This window comes from Platichthys flesus, chromosome 7 (genome assembly GCF_949316205.1).
Source record: "Platichthys flesus chromosome 7, fPlaFle2.1, whole genome shotgun sequence".
In the NCBI taxonomy this organism is placed as follows: Eukaryota; Metazoa; Chordata; class Actinopteri; order Pleuronectiformes; family Pleuronectidae; genus Platichthys; species Platichthys flesus.
Genome location: NC_084951.1, coordinates 14,888,976 through 14,907,192, shown reverse-complemented (window position 1 = coordinate 14,907,192; position 18,217 = coordinate 14,888,976). Strand labels below are relative to the sequence as shown.

The following is an 18,217-nucleotide window of genomic DNA, read 5'->3' as shown; positions in this document are numbered from 1 at the left end:
ATAATGCTGCATGAATACTTTCCTTTTTACTTTTAATACCCAGATAGATTTGTATTGATTGTTCGTCTGTGTTGTTTCAAATGCAGTACTCAAACTTCAAATGATTAGAGATAGTTTATTTTATTTTTTTACACATTTGGTTTCCTCAAGAGCATGCACAGCCTCCGTGCGTGTGCTTGTGTGATTCCCTACATCTAGACTGCATTTTTTCCCCAAAGACTACAAATACGACAAAAAATACTTTAATAATAGAGGATCAGAATCAATAGAAATAAATGTAATATTTTCATTTATTTAAATTGATTTGTCTTTTTAGCAAATGAGGTTGAAAACACTCTTTCTTTATTTTACATCGCTGCAGTTTTAGTTTTGGTTACGTCATCACGGTCGCCTATATTGTGCGTAACTTCCTGCTGCACTTCCTTTTTCATCGTAGGAGCAGGGGAGAGACGAGCCGCCAAAATGAGGTCAGAGACAATTCTAACAGTAAACGTGAAATAAAATGTGTTTTCCACATTTTACATTAACTCAGATTAGCGACCTAAGCCCGTGGAGTCACTGTGTGAAGCGTTGGTTTTGTTATTTAACCCAGAATTTCTGAATTAAATGAAGTGAAACGAGGCGCATGACACCGGCTCCTCCGCTAATGTCGGGACAACACGTTAGCTTCTCAATCCTCGCTCATCCGCGCATTTAAAACACATCGAAGTTTATATTTAACATCAGACGTTTAGATGAAGTCTTGTTATTTACATTAACAATCAATTGACCGAACTTTATCCTCATTTCACGATCTTATCATCGATGCAGCTCAGCGCCGCAGAACCTCTGGTTTAAATGAGATTTAACACGTTTCTGCGTGGTAGCTTGACGTGTGTGTGTATTTGTGTGTTTTTAACAGTAAGGTTTCGAGGGACATGCTGTATGAGGCCGTCAAGGAGGTTCTCGCAAACTCCCAGACGAAGCAAAGGAAGTGAGTTCACATCCACAAGTCACACAAACGTGCCTCCATCAGATTGGAACGTACTTTTAAATGTGTTACCATAAATTCATTAACATTGCTTTCTGTTGCCCCCTTAAATGTCTTTTTTCTATTTCAAATATTTGTATTTTCAATATCTCCATCAGCAAATACTTTCTGTATAGTGACAGCTTCCTAGTAGTTCTGATGGCTGGACCTCCATCCCACTGCAGTGAACTTAGTTTTGACTAATTTGGACATTTTTATTATTTTTGTGCTTTTGTGTTTGACTGTATTGTTAAAATACTTGCTGAGTAAATTTTCGTCTGGATCAATAAAGTATCTATACATCTCAAGGTAACAGCAGGGGGTTTTCATCAATGTTTATACTTTTGCGACCCTTTGATGGAGTCTGGTTTTTTAATAATTTCATTCCAGAACTTAACATTTGCTGAATGTGTCTGTCTGTAGGTTCGTGGAGACGGTTGAGCTGCAGATCAGCTTGAAAAACTATGATCCCCAGAAGGACAAGCGTTTCTCCGGCACCGTCAGGTTCGACCTTTTACTGTCTCACCCGACCTTTTCCATGTTTGCTTCCAGCCCTGTCTGAGGGTGAAAACCTTCTGTGTGTTTCCTTGGCCAGTAGAGGCTTGATGAGTGTTAAAAGAAACGGTCCAGGCAGGCCAGGGGCAGACATGGAGAAGTACTCTGGGTAGTCTGACTGAGCCCAATCAGCCTCGGCTGGTGAGGGCGAAGCAGGCGGACCCCTACCCTGGGTCTTAAAACATTAGGGGAGGCTTTGAGTGACTGAGCTAGTAAGTTCAGGTACTCGGGCCGACCCCTTTACATAATGTAACCCAAGAGGTCAGCTGGACACCGGCCATGATGGTGGTGTGGGTAAGAATCTTTTCGCCGTCGGAGCCCCTCTCCTGACATTAGTCCACTGTTCACTGTAAACCGTAGACTTCTCTCAGCCGCACCCTGCAGTGCTTCCAACAGACACCTCTGGGTTTGAAGTGACCGTTATTTACCCCTTTGTTAACACGCAGGCTGAAGACTCTCCCCAGGCCCAAGTTCTCTGTGTGCGTCCTGGGAGACCAGCAGCACTGCGACGAGGCCAAAGCCGCCGAATTGCCTCACATGGACATCGAGGCTCTCAAGAAACTCAACAAGAACAAGAAGATGGTCAAGAAGCTCGGTATGTGGTTCAGAGTACGACCCCCAAGACATCTGTATCACGTGGTTTTAAATGCCTTTTTATAACGCTTGTCTTTTCTTTCCTCACTGTCCCCCTCCAGCCAAGAAGTACGACGCCTTCCTGGCCTCCGAGTCTCTGATCAAGCAGATCCCACGTATCCTGGGTCCTGGTCTGAATAAGGCCGGCAAGTTCCCCTCCCTGCTCACCCACAACGAGAACCTGAACACCAAGGTGGATGAGGTCAAATCCACCATCAAATTCCAGATGAAGAAGGTATGTTCAGCGCTACCTCAAACTTAAAACTGTTTATTCTTCCACAGACTATGAAGCGTCATGCCTCAGACTTACAGGACTGTCATGACTCGAGGCCTCATGGCAAATATCTGTTACCTCAATTGTAGATTTTGTAATGGTGGATGTATAACCATCCACCACTGCCAGCACATAACATTTAATTGAAATGCAAACATCTCTTGTTTAACATTATTATTGCATAACCATAGTTGCACATTTTATTTGTCAGAATCTATGTCTGACCTGTTTTTTTTTTTTTTGTAGGTGCTCTGTCTGGCTGTGGCTGTCGGTCATGTGAAGATGACAGAAGACGAACTTGTGTACAACGTTCACCTGTCAGTCAACTTCCTGGTGTCCCTGCTGAAGAAGAACTGGCAGAACGTGCGTGCCCTCTACATCAAGAGCACCATGGGCAAAGCCCAGCGTCTCTACTAAATGACAACTTTTCTAAAAATAAAAAGTGGAGATGCTCCAAAGATGACTGTTTGTGTTTATTTGTTTGTCAGATTTGTTTCTGATGTGGTTTGAAATGTAGCATTTTATAACTTAATGTTTTTAGATGCCTAATTTTAAGGTTTTTGTTGATCATTGATTTCTTTCAACCTGAAATAATCAGGTCTGCTTGGTAACGTACCCAGTTGGTTCATGGTGTAGATAGAATATAAATGACACATTTAAAGGTCCTACGTAAGAACTTAAAAATAAGCTTTACAAATGCCCTGCAACTTTTCAAAGTCCTGGTTCATGCGAATGCACATGAATTTGAACATGATCCATGTGTCTGTGCTGTTGATGCAAAATAGGCCTGAAACTAGTGATACCATTCATAGACTAAAAGAGCTGATCAGTTGTGAGGACACAATAATTCCAATGTCTGAGACAGACACCAGTACAAGCAAGACATTTAAGAATTAAACTACTTTTAAAATGGTAAAAAAATGGATTGATAAATAATGAGCAAAGGGAAAACCTTGTAACAAAACAAATTCTTATCTAAGTGGATTCATGTGAACAGTCAGATCTTTATGCTGTCCTTATTCTCAGGCAGTCGATTAAAAGCAGAAAAACCAAGTTAACTGTTAAAATGCCAGGAGACATGGTGAAGTTTCAATGGATGGAAAGATGGGTAGACGTGATAAGAGCTGCACAAGAGCCACATTTGATTTATCACCTGGTACAAAACAGCATTTACTTCTACAGAGAACATAGCAGCAGAGAGAAGTTACCCATGAGCCTCTTGGGCCAGTTGTCCTATACCCTGGTTTGTCTGTGGATCTCTTAATAGGATTATCTGTTCTAAGTACACAAGAGAGACTGAAGGAGAAATGAACCAAACACCAGACGGGACCTTCTTCAAATATACCTGTGTTTCTAGCAACAATGGAAATCCTGTGTTCACTGTGTGGAGGCTCTGATGTAATCTGAGGGAGACGTTTGGATTATTGTTGTGAAGATGGCAGCTAATGAAGTGATGCCTTCTGAGGTGAGTCCGGTAATGTGCCGCCTGCTCCTGTTAATACTGTTCAACACTTCGGTTTAATGATCCGACCTGATGTTTGTCTAGCCGTTGCAGCCTGATGCAGAGCCCAGCAGCTACCGCCTGCGCACCTTGCTGGGCAGTGAGGACAGTGAAGAAGGTACATATACACAGCTAAAACAAAAACTCATAAAAAAAGTGACAATGGCTCTAAATTTAATCTGGATTTGATTTTGGGAGCAGAAACCAGTCAAGAGGAGCCGCCAATCACGAGCTGGAACGAGCTGTCCATCATAGAGCGAGTAGGCCTCAACAGGTGCAATATACTGTCACACACAACCTTCACACTAACTTCAGAATTTATAAATTTAAATAATAATGAATTTTATTTGTATTAATTAACCCTTCTTTTTTATCACAGTGTAGAGATGTCCGAGAAAGATCTGGAGGTAAGGCTCCAACATTTGTATTCACTATCACATCCTGCAGATTATGTTGTTTATTGAGTTCTTTATTTTAATTTATTCCAGACATGAAAACACATAAAATCATATAATGGGGGGTGCACACACGCACTTCAAATCAGACTAAAGATAAAGAGAATAAAAAAGAGGTGGTGGGAGCTGTGACACTGCACATACCCTGGGAACCCGGTGGTCCATGTCACACTGCCCGGGGGACCCTGAAACCTTTCTAGATTTCCCCCTTAAACTGATCATGATATATTCCGTGTTGTCATGTGGTTGGAAGAGTTAAGAAAACAGGTTATGTCAAATTATTCCAAGGATGAAAAATGTGCAACCTTTAAACTTTAATCAGCACATCAAAACTTGATCCTTCCTATTGACAGTAGGTAAAACCAGTGTGCAGATTGCTGGATCTAACCAACTCCAGAATATATTTGTGTGTGTGTGATGTGTTTAGCATTTTACCACTCAATATATTACATGAGTGCAAGTGTTTGTGTTTTTAATTCTTTGTGACTTTATTTTGTAATGTTGGTTTTGTGGTTTCTGATTTTGTCCTGAAACTGTAAATATTTAGCATTGATTAAATCTGGTCCATTACCTTTAAAAATAATCTAAAGTTTTATAAGTTTTATTGTCATTTCAAAGAACGTATTACAGCTGAATCGATACAGTTTATTTTAGTTTCTTAGTGAAACCCGACATAGATTCAGACAAAAACACAAAAAGAAATGCTCCTTCACTGAAAACCTGATTGAGACGAATGATGTGTTTGTTTGTCAGTCTGCCTTCTCTCAGATCAGTCTGGCTTTCTGCTGTGATCAGTACACCCTGAAGCAGCGGCTGCAGGCGGAGGAGCACGCCCGCAACATGGCCGAGGAGAACATTCAGCTGGAGCTGACCAGAGGCTGAGAGACCCTGGAGGTACAGCCAGTATGAGGGGGTTGATCTGAAGTCTCTGTATGATACCACCACAGAGCAGTTCACCTATTTGTGTGTGTGTGTGTGTGTGTGTGTGTGTGTGTGTGTGTGTGTGTGTGTGTGTGTGTGTGTGTGTGTGTGTGTGTGTGTGTGTGTGTGTGTGTGTGTGTGTGTGTGTGTTTTCAGACACTGAAGGGCCTGTGTCTGGACAGTAAGCGCAGTCAGATCCTGCAGAAGCTGGAGCTCTCTCTGGACATCCTTGGTGGGACGGTGGAGCGCATCTCCAACACGGCTGAGGTCCTCGGGGCCGTGCACCAGGTAAAGTGAATTTTTTCTGGATGACTTAGCACCACTTGGGACATTTTCCTTTTCATTTAATTTTTTTAATTGTGACTCTCAACCTGGCAACCCAACATAATATTGATCTGTAACATATTCATTATTGATTTGCATGATTGTTTACATTTCTAAACCTATTTGTTCATCAGGAGGCTCGAGTGAGTCGGGCAGTGGAGCTCATGGTGGCTCATGTGGAGAATCTGAGGAGGCGACATGACAGAAACGCAGCCGAGCTGGAAGAGACCAAGAAGATGATCCAGCTGCAAAACTCCTGCAGAAACATCATCGACCCCAGAGCCTCACCAGGTTTCTTCTTTACTTCAGTCCGTCTGTTTGTCTGAAGAGTTTGTCATGGGCGACATTTGACTGATGAGTGCCTCCCTTGTCGTAGATCCAGGGGACAGTGACAGCCGACTGAAACGCTTTCTGAAGGTACGGAGTGAACTGGGACTTATTGCACCTCATCTCACTTCAGCTCATAATCTCTTCTCCCTCTTGTTTCTGTTAGAACAACAGCCGGCGAAGGATCAGTGTGTCAATAATCAAAAGTCCCCGTCAAACACAGGTAATGTTTCTTTACTGAGCTCTCCCACCTTCTCTTCAAGTATCATCTGTGGTTTCAGTTTCTGTGGAACGCAGAGCCAAGTCAATGCTGGAGATTGTCATTGGACGTGCATTGAAGTTCCTGCTGGACACTGTGTTAGATGAGGAATGAGAAAGAAATTGTTTAAATTAAGTTTAGAAAGTCCATACAAAATAATAATTGCCCTCTTTTTTGTCTCTGCAGGAGAAGAAAAAGCGAGACTCGAAGAAGCGGTCGGCTCATGGAGGCTCCTCCGGCAGGAAGTCCATCCCCGCTTGTCCGTCTCCGTCCCTGAGCTCAGAGTCCAGCTGCTGTGCCATCGCCAAGGAAGACGGCTGCTCCGTGGACGACAGGTCAGCTAGAGACTGACACGATAAATGTTTCAAATCAACAAGCATACAACACCTGACCTTCTCATTTTATTTCAGGCCAATTGATCCAAATGAAAATCCACCTCAAGCTTCAGCTGCTCAGCTTCCTCCGGACACCGCGGACCCCCCGGAGCCTCCCCCCACACCCAACGCAGAGCCCCCCACCTTAAAACAAGTGGTCAACAGGAAAACACAAATCAAAAAGTACAGTCTGGGAACAAAAATCCATGAGAAATATCTGTGTTCGGCACATGTTGTCTTCTAATGCTGCCACGTCACATCAATCTGCAGCTGCCTCAGTCCTGTTTATGTACTGGTGGTTATATACAATCAGCCTTGTGCAAGTTCACACCTCTCATGAACTAGTTCAAAGTTCAGTTCATACTGGACATGAATAGTAAACATGAATAGTTCACGTTCATAGTTCACCATTTAAATTCTGAACTAGTTCATAGTTCAGAATGGATAGATAGATAGATAGATAGATAGATAGATAGATAGATAGATAGATAGATAGATAGATGGATACTTTATTAATCAAGAGGGAAATTCAGATCATCCAGTAGCTTGTACACTTAACACATCACTGACATATATACATAAATCACATAAATCACATACATCACATACGGAGAGCATATATACAGATACAGGTATGGAATGCAATGATGTGATTGTGTCAGTGTCCAGTAGTAAAGTGATCTTGTGCTGCTGGAGTGGATAGTACAAAAAATAGAAACTGTATATATATTATAAAAACAGAAGAAATATATATATACATATATATATATATAAATATATAGGAATATCAATCAATCAATCAATCAATCAAATTTTACTTGTATAAAGTAGAATAATTCAGCCGGAGTAACATCTTTAAAATGTGTGCCTCTATCACAGCTCCCCTCTGGATACTCTGCGACAGAGACACAAGGGCAAAGCTGCGATGTCAAAGAAGAAGTTAGAAAAGGAGAAAAAGAAAAACAGTATCTTCCCACCGATCTCTGCGGGCACGTAAGTTAAAAACATCAAATAATTTAGATGACTGCGATGAATGTTTCCTCTGTACACACACCGACTCACTGACGCTCTCACCAGGTGGAGATCTTCGTGGAGACAACGTCCTCTGACTCACTGGCTGTATCGCTGTCGCTGGGTCGTCCTCTGCTTGTACCTGTTTGTGCTCTTCTTTGTCATCGTGCTGACGTACGTTCTGTGGAAGCTTCACTATGGAACATTTGAGCCCTGATCTGTTCTTCTGGGACCATTCGACTGGACCCGTCTGAAGAGTACGTGTGTAAACCCCCTGGCTGGAAAGCTCTGTACAAAATAAAACGTTTTGATGTAACTCTGTTCTGAAATACTTTATTTCATCTCCACTTTCTAGATAAAAGAAATACCACACACATCGTTTTCAGTCACATTTTTATATTTATTATAAATATACAAAAAAATATCAAAACTGATACAATCCCTTGGTTAGTAACAAAACACCAAACTGCAGTGAAAACATTCATCAAACCACCGTTAAAGGCATCAGTGATTCATTATCAAGAGTTACAAGCAAACGTTAAGATGAATCTTACTTCACGTCATGGATAGACAGATGTAAAATAGTAACTATATATATAAATTTCATTTTCAAATTTCCACAAATAAGTCTCTATGTTGCAAAGGGAAACTTTAAATAGTAGATAAATATAGAGTAACGGTTCAAATTATATTAGGAATGAGAAAGCTTATTTGAAAACTACTTGAGGTGCGTGCAAGCCACAAAGCAACTTTCCATCTGACACATTTATTAAATTTATGAACCGCAGTTCACCATTTCAAATTTTTGATCAACATGTGAAGGAAAATTATTTAAAATAAATAAAAGTGGTATATCACCTTACATTAAGTTTTAAATTAAAAGAAGATAGAAATGTGCTCATCGGGGGACCAAAGAGGTCCGTGGTTTCTGCATCATGTCAACATTAAATCTCACAGAGAGTCCAAAGACGTAATAAATACAGAGATAAATAAAAAACGAATAGCACAAAGTACATCCCACTGAAGAGGCTGCAGAGGTCTCAGCTACACCTGGCTCACGATCTCAGCGTCCTCGGCCACAAACCACTGGAGCGGGGTCCCGTCTGCAGCTCTCTGGAGAATCACATTACCCGAGCCCTGCAAAAAACATATCAACACATTAGATTAGTGCTCCTCTTGTGCATTCTTTACTTTTTGAAAGCCAAAAAGCAAAAACAATTTGATGGTTCCAACTGTCGTTCAGTTTACAGGCTGAGCTAAGGGGAACTATGGGGAACTAGGCCCCTCTGAAGAGGAGCTGAGCTAATAATAATCAAAAATCATTCATGAAACAACGTTATGAATATTATATTTATTTTTTGTCAATAGAACCCAAATCCTACACACTGGTCCTTTAATTCTTACTGTCCGACACACAATTTAATTGGGATCAAGGTGTGCTAGTGGCCTGTTCAATTTCCATCATTATAAGTACCAACCTGATTAAATGGATGCAGGTGAGGTAAGGTGGAGCTCTGCTCATCCAAGCTGTCCGGCCATAACTTCTGCAGCTGATTCCTCTGATGCCACGACCTCAGCTCCTCCGACACAATCTCCCTGGGCAACAGCCTGATGGCGTGGTTGGGGTACTCCTTCAGAGAGGGCGCCCGCACCAGCCTGGTGTAAGGCGGAGGGGGCTTCAGGATTCTCCTTGGGGATGACGCTCCGTCTTGACACTGTCTTTGCAGAGGACGGCGCGCCACAGGGGGAGTGGAGAAGAAGCACTTCCCCGTGGCCAGGTCTTGAGGGGACAGGGGGCCTTCTTCTGCCATGGCCTTGACAAAGCTGGTGCCAGGCGGAGACTGGGTGTTGTTCTTGTGAAAGCCGGGGGAGCCGGAGGGTCCTTTTTTCTGCGCTCCGAAGTGGAACCCGTAAGGCGGCGGGCAGAGCTTTGGCATCTCAGTGGGGCCCTCCATGCCAGGAGAGCTGATGTAGGAGGAGGATGAGTGCTCCGAGCTGCTGTCCTCAGAGCTGGACTGGCACAGGCGCAGTGGGGAGTACTCTGGCGAACGCACCATCAGGTCGGCCAGGCAGCGCAGCTGGGGGAGCTTGGCTCGTCCTCGACTGTTTGAACTGGTGCGCTCCGGGACAGCAGGCGGCTTGTTTTTGGCGAGTCTGAGGAGACACATCATGTGAAACTGTAAAACTGAAGTTCATGTGCTGTTGTGCTCTTTGAACATCAGGTGATTGATAAAACTCATGTAATTTACCTGAAGGACTGGGAGTATTGGCGTCGTATGTGCAGCTCTGGGGTGGAGGGGGCGCTGGTGGAGTTGTTGTGGCGCAGGGCCGAGTTCTTGATGAACTGAGACAGAGGAATCCTGCAGCTCTCTGTTGATACCGGGGTCGGTGCTGGACTACTGCACACAGCAAACACAGGAGGGACAACATGAGTCATGCAGCATGTAGCAGATCTCCTGACGAAAGACTGTCCCTCATAAAACCTGAACCAGTGGCAGGAGGGCAGCTTTACACATAGATCTCAATATTATTCATTTTTAATACTGAAGATTTAATACGTAAAAATCAAAATAAATCATGTTCTTGGCCTAGAAATTCTAACTGTAGAGTATAGTAGTGGTTTGGCACATCCATCCAAAACATGAACATGAACAAAGCCAAAGGGATTTTTCTCTCTTAACTATATTTTCGGTTAAATTCTCATGTTAATATCGTAATATGTAAAGACATGTTAATATTTATTTAATATTTAAATCTCTTTCTCTTTCTGCTGGAGGTTGTCTGTGGGTTTCCAACCCGGTGCAGGACTCATTTCGATGGGTTGTTAACACACACCTGGACCGGCTGCTGCACATGGACCGAGCTTCTGTCATCTTCTGGTACGGCTGGTCCAGACTGGTCTCCTTCCACGGAGAGTTTTGGATGGGAGAGCGCTCATACTCCACACTGCAGGGTGATGACTGCAGGGGCTTGGCTGACAGCTGGAAGGGGTCGGGATAGGAGGTGCCCAACACAGGAGGAGAGATGGAGCTGGACGAGTCCAAGTCTGTGGACGATCAGAGAGAAGATCAGGAGTGTGAGAGAATGCTTTGTTTTCATCGTCCCTTGAATTCAAGAAACGCTGATTCCGACTAATCTTTTACATTTTCAGCTCACAACGATATGGATGCTTCATTGAAGCTGCTGTCTGTTCAATTGGCCACCACACTGCTTCAAATCAGATCTATATTAGCTATAACATACAATAATAGAACGTAACTAAGTACATGTATTCAAGTGCTGTTCTTAATTAAAAGAGGTACTTGTAGTTGAGAATGCCTGATACTTTCTACTTGTACTCCATTACACTTTTAGACACAAATACAATTACTCTGCTCTTAACTTCACTACATTTTATTTACATAGCTACCCATTACACTGCAGACTCAGGTTAAAAATACAAAATATAATTAACAAATAAAATATGATACATATTTATATGTTAAGAGATCAGATATGGCTTGATTCATCCATGGTGTACTACATTATAATGTATATATTTTTCTAAAATAGAGTATTCTGCATAATGAGTGCTTCTACGTTTGGTACTTTGAGTATACTTCAATGCGTATACTATTGTTCTTCTACAAAACATTGAATTGCATGCCTTGCTTAAAAATATGTCTAATGTACTGTGGATTTGCTACTTCCTTTCCCACTGGCTTCTGTCCTATGCCTGTCTAAGAAGATAGAGTGATGATGTGCCTGAATCCCCCCCACTCACCTTCATCCAGAGCCACCACATCAGACAGGGAGCTGTCATCAGACATGCACACATCTGCAAACAGAACACAAGCAGTATATTAGTGTGTGGATGAGTGCAGTGTACACATGGGCCTGCAGGGAGCAGCAGCCTCCCTCACCTTTGTTTTGACTGGTTGTGATACTGATGCACGGTGAGTTGCACTCGCTCCTAATCCTGGACTGGATCACGGCCTCCTGCAGGTCCTTCACTTTCTTCTCCTCCCTCTTGCACTGCTGCAGGCGGCTCTTCTTCTGCGGTTTACTGAGTTTCTCCTCCAGTGAGAGTTTGCGAGCCGCCTCATAAATCTGCTGCTGTAGAGCCAAGTCAGTTTCCAGCGAATGCAGCTCTGAATCCTGCGACAGAGGCAAGTTCTGACATTTAGTTTACGCTCATGGGTTGAAGCCTCTTTTGCTCACTCATCAAAATTACTGAGCAGGCTCGTACCTGTTTATCGAGATGGATGAGACCTTCATCCAGCTTGAAGGAAGCTCCAATCCTCCTTCGGATCCGAGGGAGCTTTTCACCTGGCATCAGAGGATAGTCAGAGGGAAGTGAACCAGTCAGCTCCTGAAAAAAACAAAATAAAAGATGTGATTACATTAATGGAACAACTAGGATGGCAATTCCTCCACCAAGGCTCAACACCCTAATGACACCACATTTAAATTAAATAGATCCAAGATCCATGAATTATTCTCAGTTAAAAAACAAACTATCTTGCGAAGCTAAATAAATCCTGGATCTGCTCCCTGATCCAGTTCCACATCTAAATGTACTGGTTTCTTCCCTGACCCATGCCGCAGCCTTCCACCACGTTTGGTGGAAATCCGTACAGTAGTTTTTTGCTTAATCTTATAATGTAAGAAACAAACGGACAGGGGTGAAAACAACCTGCTTGGCAGAGGTAATTTTGACCCCGACACACAGAACGCTATCCTCAACTTTCATTGAGGAGCTCCTCATTAGTGCCTACACACGTTCATCTACCAGGGCTACTTACTGCCTCTCTTCTGCAGAGCGTCCTCAGCTCCAGCAGGCATAGCTCCAGACGCTCCTCCAGAGACTGGTGCTTCAGCTTCAGGGCTCTGGTGTGAGTGGTCGGGTCCTTCACCGGGGACGTGGGGCTGTCTGGACCTGCAGAGGAAACACAAATAGGATCAGATCAAGCTCTCCTAACCAGCCTCTGTATCTACCATGGAAATAAGCATTTATTTAATATAAAACACAACATAAGTATACTAGTTATAACTGTGTTTCTTCTGGATTTACACTGGCATTGGCTCCATCTTGTATCTAAGCAGGTCAGTGCTGCACAGCATAAAAGCCTTTTGTTGTTTGTCGGTGTTTTCTCCTGCCTGCATGGAGCCGTGTCATGTGGGCTGCTGCCATCACTGTGAGCCTATTATGTGAGCAGTACGTCAGTGAGGGCCATTATTAGCTCAGTGAAAAATAAAACACCCAGTGTCAGTGTATATATTGGTTTATAAATAACAAAAAATAATCCCCGTAGCTTTATTTTTAAACTTGAAAAAAAGTTCCTCTAAGTAAATTACATTTAAACATTAATCAAAACACACATTTTTATTGAAAAATAACTAACTATTATCTGATCATTAAACTTTAAATATGAATATTTGCCCTAAAATGAGCAGTGTCATTGTGTTTTGTTTTTGATGATTCAGTCTGAATGCGAAGATGAAATGTTTGGAAATTAGAGGGGGTATTTCTGTGCTGATAATCTCCTCACATGTTCTTACCAGAGTGCAGGATTATCCCACTGTCGGTGTCACTGATCTCTTCTTTACTCTCGATGGCCGTCATCTTCCCTCTAGGCTCTCGAGTTGTTGTTTTATTATATACCTGTTGAAATGAGTTTGTTGGGGTTAGTGAAATCAGATTGGTCATTTAGAGGAGTAAGGATTCTGCTGTTGTTTTGCAGCCACATGGCTTCATTCATTCGGGCTCCTCCTCCTTTACTTAACAAAGGTGAATGACTGGCGAGTGTCCTTTCACACACTTATCCATGCAGCTCTGTGTCTCCCTCCTCCTCCTCCTCCTCCTTCTCCTCCTCCGCCCTCTGCCTCCCATGCTCCATCACAAAAGAGGGCAGACCCCCACGGTTGACTCGGCACATGTGCGGGGGTTAATCCGAATCGTGATGCCATGGTGACGGGGCACGGTGCGGCTGGCTAGGGGAGCGTGTCCCCGTGAGGCGTGTCAGAGGGCGTTTAAAGAGCCCAGACCCCGAAAAGGAAAGCAGATGGCGGCAGGAATTACCCCACTCAGGGACTGCACCTGTTCCCCCCCGAGCACCCCTCCCTCAGCTCCCATTCAACCAGTGTCCAGAAAACCCTCTGGGGGCTTTGAAGTGGAAGAATGTCTCAATGCTGGGCTTGTCCACACAGCATCGGATCACAAGGTCCCTGCTGACTCCTGTGCTACGCTGCCCATTTTCAATAACACACTTTCACAAACAGGCGAGCACAATACATGTTTATGGCCCACACTGCTCCATTGTCGCTTTCCCACCAAACATCTGACTGACAATGACCCAAAATGACTTCTGGAGAGGAGCGACGGCAAGCAGGGGAAAACAGCGACAACAACAAATTGGAGATTGCATTTAACAATAAGTCAAGGCATTTTAAAACAGGCCAGGAGATCTGTGTGTGACTGATTTGGGGAAATCGCCTCAGGACAAGAGAAAAAACAAGTCAAAGAAATCCTTTATTTTTATTTTAGCTCAAGTTCTTGATCTCACATGTCTGCCAACACACTCAACTTCTCATTAAAAAGGCCAGCAGGTCACAAGAGACCTTGTTGGCTTATTGGCTTGCCTTGCATCAATGCCACACATTCATTCAAGGGACAGTTCAGAAACTTGAGGGCTCCTGAGGCAGCCTCTGGGTTAAAATCATGTAAATACTAGAATGTCAGTCTGTAGAGCACCTACCTCCGCCAACACCCAACAGGCCCCTTTAAAGTCAATCAAGCTGCACCAAAATACACACACACACACACACATGAATATCCGTTCCCTGAATGTACCTGATCATTTCCATCAAGATCCATGAATTATTCCCTTTTTAAAAAAAAACAGTATCTGATGGAATAGATCAGAGCCCTGATCCAGAGCCACACCACACTACTCCTTGACTCATATCACATCCTTCCGAGTTTCATGGTAATCCATCCAGTAGTTTTTTGCATAAACTTGCTTATAAACAAACTGACAGGGCAGATACAATGCATATAAGAAGTAAATGATATCAGGAATAAAGGGGTGGAGGGGTGGAGGGGGGTGTGGGTGACTTAAAAACACAACATGAATGAGTGTGTTGCCGGGGCGGCTGTTTATAATCCCCAGCTCCTGTCTCATGCTCCGTGTTTGGAGATCGGTATCAGGCCTTTTCCTGCGGGGACCAGGAAGACTCAGAGCCCGTGAGGATGAGAACGTCCTCTAACAGGATATTATTGTGTATCCCGTCGGCCAGACCCATTCACCACCGCAACTCATGTGGACTGACACAGCTATACGAACAGCCGGTAGCACAATGAGGCAGAGCCAGGCAGCTCGAGTCAGTAAAACAACAGTGCAACAAAGGCCCTGTATCCACCGACCGGTCTGAAATATCTGCTGTAGGCACAATATCTGCTGACGACTCTGCTTCAGGCCTCAGCTGCATTGTTTGGCCGATATTGAGACACGGCTGCAGCTGAGAGGTGGAGAAAGGAACAGTGCTGAGTTAAAACATTTTTACCCTGCGAGGCCCGGGGTCTGCTGTACTCTCCAAAAAAACACCCGGCTCCAACTCTGTGGCGCTCTCTCCCTGAAAGACGTCAACAGGAATCCAGCCCGGTAATCAGACGCAGGCAGAGTAATGTGGGATTTACCCACTTACACCCCATAACTCTCTGAAGACTTTCACAAGAGTCTGTGGTCGCAGATATAGGCTGAGTGAGTGGGTGGGTGAGCGAATCTCACGAGAAGTTGCAGCCTATTGCAGAACCATTTATCATAGCTTTCATAAAAGAAACTGGAGTCATGGAAGAAAAAAACACTTTTCTAACAGAAGCCCATTTCCTGATGGGTTAGGAGCTGATAGCACTGTCTCCACCCAGCAGACTAGATTGATGTATTCATAACATCATAATTGAGATGAGCGTGTGATCACTGCTAATGAAGACTCTGGAAACGTGAAGGGGATGAGAGCTGAGGGTCCCCACCCATCCTCGCTCGCTCGCCCGACCGTGACAGCGCAACATCAACGGAAGTGGGTGTTTATGGCAAGAGATCACGATGTGGACTCACTGTCTCGCAGACTTCCCCCACCACCCTTTCCCATGAGCCTCTGGAGCTGCGATCTCCTGGAATGCCGCCACCGCCGCCGTGCTCATTACCACTGTGGTCGGCCCAGGAATTACCAACGGGGACCGGCCTCGCCGAGGAACCAGTGAGGGATGCCTGAAACCAGACCAAGGCCTGTTTGAACCCTGTAATTAAGATTCTCCGCTGAGTGCTGATACTATGGAAGAAACCAAACGACTTTACAGCATGCCTTATTTCAGAGTCTGATGAGAAGCCAAAATCCATTCAGCAAAATGGATCCACTCTACACACTATGGGCTGCTGGAAGAAAAGTGCATCAATGTGGGGGAGCGGCAAAATAGAAAAAAAGATTGAGTGTTGTATTACACAGCAAGTCACTGGAGTCAGATCTTCGCCTGGAGAAGCAGTGTTGAGTTTGGAAACTCCACAGACAGCAGCAAAACGCAGACTGGAGGCTATGATAACATGAAGTTAATGTGAGCCATGGCTGTGAGGCGGGGACATTAAAGGCTTAAACACTGTGAGCCTCTTTTATTTGTCAGATCTCATTCAGATCAACACGTTCGAGCAGTGCAGCGTCTTGCAGCTTTCCAACAGACACAATACAGGGGTAATGAGCACCACACCAGCCTGCTCTCGGTCTCTGGAGGCCATATGCTGTCCAGACACAGCAGCACTGTCACAACCCAGCGACAACGTAAATACAGAGGGCCAGAAGAGATGCTCCATTGTTCACCAGAGGCTGAAGGGCTGCCCGGGTATCACTGCACCTTGTCCCTCTGAGGCTGAGGCCTCCGAAAGGACACCGGTGGTCAGCACAGCTCACCGGCAGGAAGTGGGTTCTGCCTTTCACCCATAAGTGGCCACAGTTAACACATAAAAACCTGGGGGACTCCAGGGGCATATCAACACAGAGGTGTTGTGTTTGGCACCACAGTAGCACTGCATGTCTGTCAACATGACGACCGTAGGGGGATTGTGTTTATTCTGCTGCAGTGGCTGCAAACATCTGCCACCCTCAGGTCTGTGGTCCCACATTTGTATTTCTTAAAGTAAAAGCAACCTATTAAACTAATATAATTGTTAAACAAGTTATCATTTAGCAAGAACCTGACACATCAGTTAGTGATATTAATAATACTGAAGGTTAATAACGTTTCTTTTACAGATTGTAAAAAGAAGGGTAGTTGTGGAGGATGTACTCAGATCTTTTACTATATACTATATTTACCTTAGACTCAACTCTACTCTACTCTAGTATATATTACATTGTATTTGTATGTGCTTTCTGATTTTGAAATGCAACTTTAAATTTTGTCTTTGTATTGTTTGTATATGAAAAGTTCGACGTAAATAAAATTGCCCTTCCGTGCCTACACTATACAATAATACACAACACTATATTATATTATCCTATACTTTGCTATGCCATGCCATATTATACTATACTATACTATACTATACTATGATAATCAATTGAAATTAAATCTCTGCAGTGAATTTTTTACTTAAGTAAAAATACAGTGATATCAACAATTATATGTATGTAAAAGTAAATGTACTCATTACAAAGAGTCGTTTCTTTCACATTGGTATTAGATTACTATAAGGAGACATTTAATTGAATTACTGATGAGTACAAGGAGAAAAGACTTGAGCACATTATAATCCTTAATCACTGTGAAGTACAGGCGGTTGAGCAAAGCAAGTTACTAGTGTGGAAAAGTAACTAAGTACGCAAATACTGGTAAAACCTTTGAGGTACCTCTACTTGAGTATTTCAATTTCACACTGGTAGTTTTCAGAGAGAGGTTTACTTTAAACTGCACAACAATTATTTTGTTATTACCACTCACTTTAAGTATAAGGCATGAGCACAATATTTATCATAAATTTTTTCATTTTGCGAAGAGGTGTGTGGGTGTGTGTGTGTGTGTGGGGGGGGGGGTCGATTACATAACATCATTAAAGTGGACATTTATAGTATAAGTATTGCCTTACTAATTCTACTAATCTTACTCTGAATGTAGGCCTTAAAAATATTTTGATAGGATCACTACATTAAGTAACTCCATTGCTATTACTGTGCAATAAGGAAGAAGAGTGAGCACTTATCACAATGACAACATGCTTTGAAGCAGTTTTGCTTTACAGCATTATAAACAGCAGAAATAGCCACTTATATTCCACTGGTGACTGTTCTGTAATGTTTATTACAACTTTATGCTCTTGTACCATCCATTCCTCAGCCCTCTCACACACTGCGGTTAGAATCATGTTGCAGCTCTTCCTCTGCTCTTTCTCTCCCATCAAAGTAGACCTTGTTATAAAGTTGTGTACTCACTCTGTGTTGTGTCCTGTGCTCCTCTACCGCATCATCCCTGCACACAGCAGCAGTCCACACGTTCTGATCCTGTGTGAGAGTGACGCCTGGGACATCTGTTTCAGACCAATCCACTT

At 43.4% G+C, this 18,217-nt stretch overlaps 3 protein-coding genes across 4 annotated transcripts; 2 read left to right on the top strand and 1 right to left on the bottom strand.

Annotated features, from left to right (window-relative positions):
• The first annotated feature begins 385 nt into the window (after positions 1–385).
• rpl10a (ribosomal protein L10a) lies at positions 386–2,929 on the top strand. Its single transcript, XM_062392046.1, has 6 exons — positions 386–467; positions 902–973; positions 1,433–1,513; positions 2,011–2,159; positions 2,260–2,432; positions 2,718–2,929. Exons 1-6 carry the CDS (start codon positions 463–465, stop codon positions 2,886–2,888), a joined length of 651 nt encoding a protein of 216 aa, XP_062248030.1. The 5' UTR covers positions 386–462; the 3' UTR covers positions 2,889–2,929.
• Positions 2,930–5,313: 2,384 nt separating this feature from the next.
• Positions 5,314–7,948, top strand: si:ch211-163l21.11 (uncharacterized). Its single transcript, XM_062392362.1, has 9 exons — positions 5,314–5,321; positions 5,505–5,636; positions 5,807–5,963; positions 6,049–6,089; positions 6,166–6,222; positions 6,445–6,593; positions 6,669–6,815; positions 7,512–7,625; positions 7,710–7,948. The coding sequence occupies exons 3-9, from the start codon at positions 5,837–5,839 to the stop codon at positions 7,858–7,860; spliced, it is 786 nt and encodes a 261-aa protein (XP_062248346.1). The 5' UTR covers positions 5,314–5,321; positions 5,505–5,636; positions 5,807–5,836; the 3' UTR covers positions 7,861–7,948.
• Positions 7,949–8,034: 86 nt separating this feature from the next.
• inavaa (innate immunity activator a) lies at positions 8,035–18,148 on the bottom strand. Of its 2 annotated transcripts, XM_062391196.1 has the most exons (10): positions 18,102–18,148; positions 13,185–13,287; positions 12,428–12,561; positions 11,872–11,994; positions 11,546–11,780; positions 11,407–11,460; positions 10,479–10,689; positions 9,893–10,042; positions 9,122–9,797; positions 8,035–8,780 (listed from the first exon to the last, which is right to left on the bottom strand). In XM_062391196.1, exons 2-10 carry the CDS (start codon positions 13,246–13,248, stop codon positions 8,688–8,690), a joined length of 1,740 nt encoding a protein of 579 aa, XP_062247180.1. In that variant the 5' UTR covers positions 13,249–13,287; positions 18,102–18,148; the 3' UTR covers positions 8,035–8,687. The 2 variants fall into 2 exon arrangements, with proteins under 2 accessions (XP_062247180.1, XP_062247179.1); XM_062391195.1 differs by lacking the exon at positions 18,102–18,148 and having other exon boundaries at positions 13,185–13,332.
• Between the last annotated feature and the right edge of the window lie 69 nt (positions 18,149–18,217).